Source organism: Panthera uncia, assembly GCF_023721935.1.
Source record: "Panthera uncia isolate 11264 chromosome A1 unlocalized genomic scaffold, Puncia_PCG_1.0 HiC_scaffold_17, whole genome shotgun sequence".
In the NCBI taxonomy this organism is placed as follows: Eukaryota; Metazoa; Chordata; class Mammalia; order Carnivora; family Felidae; genus Panthera; species Panthera uncia.
The window spans coordinates 33,944,472-33,951,256 of NW_026057577.1; the positions used below are offsets into that span (position 1 = coordinate 33,944,472).

General features: G+C 42.9%; 2 protein-coding genes across 6 annotated transcripts in view; one reads left to right on the plus strand and one right to left on the minus strand.

The window, feature by feature from the left end:
• Nucleotides 1–1,092: 1,092 nt before the first annotated feature.
• On the minus strand, nucleotides 1,093–4,514 carry LOC125935210 (WAS protein family homolog 6-like). The gene is made up of 3 exons (XM_049648876.1): nucleotides 4,373–4,514; nucleotides 3,870–4,106; nucleotides 1,093–1,181 (listed from the first exon to the last, which is right to left on the minus strand). Exons 1-3 carry the CDS (start codon nucleotides 4,512–4,514, stop codon nucleotides 1,126–1,128), a joined length of 435 nt encoding a protein of 144 aa, XP_049504833.1. The 3' UTR covers nucleotides 1,093–1,125.
• Nucleotides 1,115–6,785, plus strand: part of RNF14 (ring finger protein 14) — a 20,922-nt gene continuing 15,251 nt past the window's right edge. The window contains exons 1-3 of one of the 5 annotated variants that reach the window (XM_049648504.1): nucleotides 1,115–1,196; nucleotides 1,483–1,689; nucleotides 6,454–6,629. The gene's annotated coding sequence lies outside the window, so the exon portion shown is untranslated. The other 4 variants (XM_049648502.1, XM_049648503.1, XM_049648505.1 and 1 more) reach the window with 4 other exon arrangements.

The following is a 6,785-nucleotide window of genomic DNA, read 5'->3' on the forward strand; positions in this document are numbered from 1 at the left end:
CAGGTGATCTGGCTGTTTCTCCTTACACACCCAACTGACCATTTCCCTTGAGTGAAGTGTTAACTTGATCTAAGCGTAGCATTGGGGTTAATGATGTGGGCTCAGGGCTCCAGTCACCTGGATTCAAAGTTCGGTTCCATAATATACCATGTGTGTGACAGTGAAAAGTCACTTAACTTCTCTGTTATCAGTTTCCTTAGCTTTAAAATAGGGATGATAATTGAGGATGGCTCCATCATCTACTAGGCTTGGGGACAGTGATGGAGGGGAGTCTCTTTCTTTCCCTCTGTATTCTCATTCTCACCTATCATCATGTCGTAAAATCTAATCCTGATTTCCTTAGGGTTTTCCCTTTTAATTCTTATGGCAAGAACTATTTTGTTCTCTTTGTATTTCTGCTACAACAAACCTAATTCTTTTATAGGCTACAGCAGAGTGTCAGATTGGTGAGGGACTGGTCCTAATCTTGAATGTCACCACTGTTTGACATTGGTGAAATCACTTCACCCATTAGTGCCCCAACTTCCTCATCTGTAAAATGGGGAGACAAGATTGCCTCAGTTATGGAGTCCTGGGTATTTAAATGAGATAATGCACGTAAAGTGCTTAGCACAGTATAGGGCTGGGCACATGCAAAAAAGCTCAATTATTTATTTATTTATTTATTTATTCACTTATTTATATTTTATTTTAGAGAGCGAGAGAGCACACGAGTTGGGGAGAGGGGCAGAGGAAGAGAGAGAGAGAATCTTAAGCAGGTTGTATGCTCAGTGTGGAGCCCAACATGGCGCTTGATCCCACAACCCTGGAATCATGAACTAAGCCAAAATCAAAAGTCAGACACTCAAACAACTGAACCACCCAGGCACCCCTGGGGAAAGCTCATTTGAAAAATGATAAAGGACATGAAACCAAAGATACAAAAGTCTTTTATTTTTATGGAGTCCAAAACCAAATTTTATTACAACACTGTCTCTGGACGCTAAGCATTGAGTCCAAATTATTAACACTGCTTTGAAATTCTCTCTTCTATTCCCTCCATCCTGTGACTTCTGACATGAGGTCATGACATGATGTCACAATTCACCTCCTGCTCAGATTTGTGAGAATTTCCCGAACTGGTTCTTAGTCTCCTTTACTTTTTGCATCTGGAAGGTCTCTGACAGGATTCATGGTCTCACCTGTGGGAAAGTGAGGTAGGGTTATCATATGTTTTGCTTTTGGTTTTATTTCCTTTGGCTAAACATGAATAATGATATTAGTGAGTGACTATAGAGACTCTTCTTCTGTCTTTGCATCTTTAAGGAATATGTTTCTGGTTTGGGTATCTATCACAGGGGTTGGTTAGGTTTCTGGTCTGTGACAATATGGAAAATTAGGAGTGGTTATTTGCAATTCAAAAGTTTCCCTTTGGTGACAGTCAGGGAAACCCCTCCAAAGCCTTGATTTACTTACTTGGTTTTTCTTCTCTTCTGGGTGCAGGACCAGCAGCATAATTTGTGGAGCCAAATGCAAAATGAAAATGGACAGCTTCTTATTAAAAAATTAAGAATTTCAAGATGGCCATAGGAGAGCATTAGACCAAGAGCAGGACCCTTGTAAGCCTGAGGCCTTCCTGAAAACAAGGCCCTGTGGCTTGTACACAGGTGGCTGGCCCCTGAAGCCAATCCTGCCTGGAAGATAGTGACGGTAAAGACTTTTAGAATCCTGTAGGTTTGCATTAGAGGACTACCCTTGCAAGTTGCTTTTCTCGGGGGAGAAGTATATGATAAAGAGGACACAGGAGCTTATTAGATCATTAGGGCACATTAGTTTGATGGTTTCCAAGAATTGGAGCCAACATTTTAGCATCCCAATTAAGTGCTGAGAACTTTAGTGTTTTGTAGCTAAAACTTTCTTATCAAGATATAATTCACATTTCATAAAATTCACCCTTTAAAAGTGTGCAGTCCAGTGGTTTTTAGTATATCCACAGAATTGTGCAGTCTTCTTCACTATCTAATTCCACAGTATTTTCATCCCTCAAAACTAACCCCATATCCATTAACAGTCACTTCCCATGAACTCCTGCCTCAGCCCCCAGCAGCCACAAATCTGCTTTCTGTCCCTGTGGATTTGCCATCTCTGGACATTGCATATAACTGGAACTATACAATTTGTGGCCTTTTATGTCTGACTTCTTTCACTCAGTACAATGGTTTTAAAGTTCATCAATGTTGTAGTATTGATCAGTACTTCATTCCTTTTTATGGCAGGATAATATTTCATCATATGGATATACTACATTTTGTTTATCCACTTATCCAAGGACAGACATTTGAGTTGTTTCTACTTTTTGACTATTGTGAATATTGCTGCTATAGTGAACATTTATGTACACTATACACAAAGAAATAGGTACAAACGTAGTTGCATATTTGTGCACGTTTTTGTGTGAATGTATGTTTTTAATTCTCTTGGGTATACACCTAGGAGTAGAGTTGCTGGGTCTTATTGTAACCCTATGTTTAACTTTTTTTTTTTTTTTTAATGTTTAACTTTGTGAGGAACCGTCAAACTGTTTTCCAGAGTAGCTACACCATTTTGCATTTCCAGCAGTGTATGAGGGTTCCTATTTCTCCACAGCCTCACTAATACTTGTTATTATCTTTTTATTATAGCCATCCTAGTGAGTTTGAAGTAGTTTCTCATTGCGGTCTTGATTTGCATTTCCTTGATGACTAATGATGTTGAGTATCTTTTCATGTGCTTCCTGACCATTTGTATATCTTCTTTGGAGAGATGTGTATTCAGATCCTTCGCCCATGCTACAACATGGGTAACCTTGAAAACGTTTAAAATTGGGTTATTTGCGGGGCTCCTGGGTGGCTCAGTCGGTTAAGCATCCGACTTCAGCTCAGGTCATGATCTCACAGTCTGTGAGCTCGAGCCCCACGAGCTCGGGCTCTGTGCTGACAGCTCGGAGCCTGGAGCCTGCTTCAGATTCTGTGTCTCCCTCTCTCTGACCCTCCCCCATTCATGCTCTGTCTCTCTCTGTCTCAAAAATAAATAAACATTTAAACAAAATTTTTAAAAATTGGGTTATTTGCTTTTTGTATTGTTGAGTTACAGAAGTTCTTTATATATACAGAATATTAGATCAACGACTTGCAAATATTTACTCCTGCTCTGTAGATTGTCTTTTCACTTTGTTGATAGTGTACTTGAAGCACAAAAGATTTTAGTTGTGTTGATTCCAATTTATCTATTTTTTCTTGTGTTTTTTTGGTGTCACATCTAAGGAACTATTGCCTAATCCAAGTTTAGGAGATTTACTCCTACATTTTCTTTTAAGAGTTTTATAGTTTTAGCGTTACATTTAGGTCTTTGATCCATTTTGAGTTATGCATATGGTATGAGGTAGAGGGCATGTGATTATAATTCCCACTCAGTTTCTTAATAATCATGTGACCTTTGGTAAGTTCCTGAACCTCTCTACTTTGAATTTCCTCATTAATAGAGTAGGAATAACAAATAGTCTCTAAAACCATAAGGTTATGGTGAAGAGAAGCATCCTGACTGCTCAATAAACATGGTAGTTATTAGTGTTCTAATATGAACAGTGAGTGAATGATTTCATGGAGGAGGTGCCCCAAAGATGGGCAGCATTTCTGAGAAGTTTGGATGGGGGAACCTTGCTTACTCTACCTGGAGGAGCACGTCTGAGATTGTTATAGGACTGTCTGTCTTGGATAGAGAACTGTCTCCCTTTCACCTCTAGGGATTGGCAAAATTTCGAATTCCAGGGCCCATCCCAGAACTACGGAAAGGAACCTCCTGGTCACAGAATCTGCATTTCTACCCACTTCTCCAGAGGCAAACAAATTTACCAGGCGAGGCGGGGAGAGTGGTGACGGCGACCGCCCAAGCACCGCCGCCTTTGGCCTTCAGGGGGCGGCCGAGGGATCGGGCGGTCACGGCGGCTGCGCAAGCCCTCCCCTCGCCGGGCCGCCAGCCGGATCCGCGCGGCTCAGCTGACAGTTCCAAACACGGAAGAGGCGGTGCCGAGCGCTGGTTGAGCCGGGCGTCTCCAGGCCGGGGCGGCGGTGGCGGTGAGCGGACCAGGGCTAGGGCGGAGGGCGGAACTTTTGGGCCCGGCGCGGCGGGGTGGCCTGAAGCGACGGTGTGGACCGAGCTCCGGGCGCGCGAGGCAGAGAAGAACGGCCGGGCCGGGACTGCTCAGTGGGCCTGAGCCTCCCAGACCTGGGACAGGGCGTCCCCAGCCCGGTCCGGCTAAGATCCCAACCCTCTTCCCACCCGGGGCGCTCAGAGGAGGAAGGGGAAGGCCCAGGCCCTGTTGGTTCGGGACACCTGGGTCTCGCGCACACCTCACGTTCTTGCAGCGTCCTCTGTGTCCGAGCGCCGGGGCAGGTAGCGAGGCTGGGGCCTGCCCCCGGGTTGTAGGTGAGTCGTACCAACAACGACTCAGCACCCCGGGTGGTGAGCGGTGGGGACACACTCGGCGGCGTGCTCATTCCGGAGCCAGGGCTGACCCCAGCTCGACAGTTTGCACGGTGTGGCCTGGGAGAATGAGGAGGATTTTCGCAGGCCGAAGGGAAACCCGGCGGAGGAGGGCTTCCCTCGCTGGTGTAGCAGTTTTCGTTTGCCGAGACTAATAGTAAACTTAATATCTGTCGGGTGGCGCGGGGGTTCGTCTCGTTCCTGGGTTACAGATGAAGAAACAGTGGTCTGAACCCAGATTTAGTTACATATTAGCTTTGTGACCTTGGGCCGGAAACGGACTTAAACTGTCATTTTTCTCATCCGTGTAATGCAAATAGAGGACTTGCTGCGTGGGGCTGTGGGAATCTGCCAGGAGTTAATGCATTTAAAGTGCTTAGCACAATGCCTGACACACGGTAAGAACTCAGTGTTACTTTTCTCGGTGTTATTGTGACTCCTGCTTCTAGTGGGCTGTAGCAAAGCAGTCACTGAACCTTAGAATTCTGGTCCCCCTTTTCAGCACGCTGCATCTTAAACCAGTTCAGTTACATATTTGTCTCCATTGTCAAACGCAAGGCACTGCTAGATGCTGAGAGCAACACACTGATGCAAAAGACTTGAAACTTGCCCTTAAGGAGCTAATGTGGCCTGAAAGTGTAAGTTCATAAACTATTGTAATGCAAAGTGGGATGTGATAATGTCATAGAAAAGTTACTGTAAAAAAAAAAAAGTTTGTTGGATTTTTAAAGAAAGACAGGACATCTAATTGAAAATTTCTACATATAATAGGGTCTTTGGAGATGAGTCTTGAAAGCTGAGTGGATAGAATGAAAATGAAATGTAGGTCTGTCATGTGAATTAAGGCACTGGGACCTGGTGGCAGCTTCAGAAGCTGGGGTTTGTGCGGTAGGTTTTGAGGAGCTGTGGATGGGAAACTCTGGTTGAAGTAGAGCTTCTTAATCCTAGCTGCACATTAGAATCACCTGGAGAGCTTGGGCAACTACTGATGCTTGATTTAATTGCTTGATTTAATGGCCTGGGTATTGAGATTTTAAAAAGCAGCTCCCCAGGTGATTCCCATGTGCAGACAAGATGGAGAAGAGTAACCTAAAACCTGAATCATTATAAAATCATCTCTCACCCCATTTACAAATGTTTACACTGGAAGAAACAAACTTAATTGTTCAGCATTAAATAAGGTAATGTGTAAGGACCTAATACAATATGTAATAGGCGCTCAATGAATGTAAATTGATTGTGACTTTCATTCTTAGTTTATTTGGGAGTCACACATCTGAGAATTTGGTTTCAGAATTACCGTTTTCTTATAGGATTTTTACATAAAACTTCAGAGTGTTCTTAGGATTCTCCATAACCCATTTATCGACCACCCTCCACTTCCATTTACTCCCAGTTGAGAAGTCTGGCTCTAAAATTTTCAAAGTAGAACTTGAAAGTGTGTGTATATGTGTACCTTTGCACGCTTTTGTTCTGTTTTTAAATATCTTGCTGTCACACTTAAATTGACCTAATGTTGAGTGTCCCTAGCAGGATTAATTTCATAGCAGGTAAGAGGAAGAACTGGAGGGGGATAGAAAATGAAAGAATAGAAGAAGCGAAAGAAGAAGGGAGAAACAAAAACAAAACAAATCCAAGAAGATGCTTAGATGTTTATTATGAGACATGGTGTGCTCAACTCTCATATGATGTTGGTATTCCACCTTGACTCCTCCCAGGGGGTGAGGGCAGTCAGATAAGGCTTCTCACACTGCTGGGGCCTTGCAAACACTCCTTTAACCACATGGCTCTGTTAGGCTGTCCTAAAGAAAGTAATAGGCAGCTGTAGATTGATTGACTATATGTTAGGATGTGTTTGACTTAGCTGGTAATAATGGAAATTTGGAATTAAAATTTGGTGAGGGTCCTGACACCATCTTCTGGGTTTTTTTGTTTTTGTTTTTTTTTCTGCAGATGGCAGGATCTCTATAGTATATCTAGCATGAGTTCCAGATCTTGGCATTTTATCCAGCTTCGACACTCTTATCTCCACCTCCTGGAGAATAAATGGGATTTGCATGAATTCCACATTCTGAATTGAAAGACAGACTGCATTGCTAATAGCCTTTTCTTCTGATTGTTAATAACAGGTACTAACTCACCTCAACTAGAATATGTTAGTGTGTTCTGTTTGGGATGGGAATGTAGCTTAAGCAGAACCATGATGATCTGCTGGGGAAAAAAAAAAAACAACAATTATTTTTTAAATGGAATCATTTTAAATGAATTTGTTCAAATTTTGAAGT

Bases quoted from the DNA above. Each gene is read 5' to 3' on its own strand.
- LOC125935210 (XM_049648876.1), bottom strand. From the start codon at position 4,514: ATGAGCACGCCGCCGAGTGTGTCCCCACCGCTCACCACCCGGGGTGCT. The intron at 4,107-4,372 runs GTGAGGTGTGCG...CCTCCGCCCTAG, and splicing joins ACAGAGGACGCTGCAAGAAC to CCCTGGTCCGCTCACCGCCA. The intron at 1,182-3,869 runs GTAAATTTGTTT...ACTTTCCCACAG, and splicing joins CACTCTCCCCGCCTCGCCTG to GTGAGACCATGAATCCTGTC.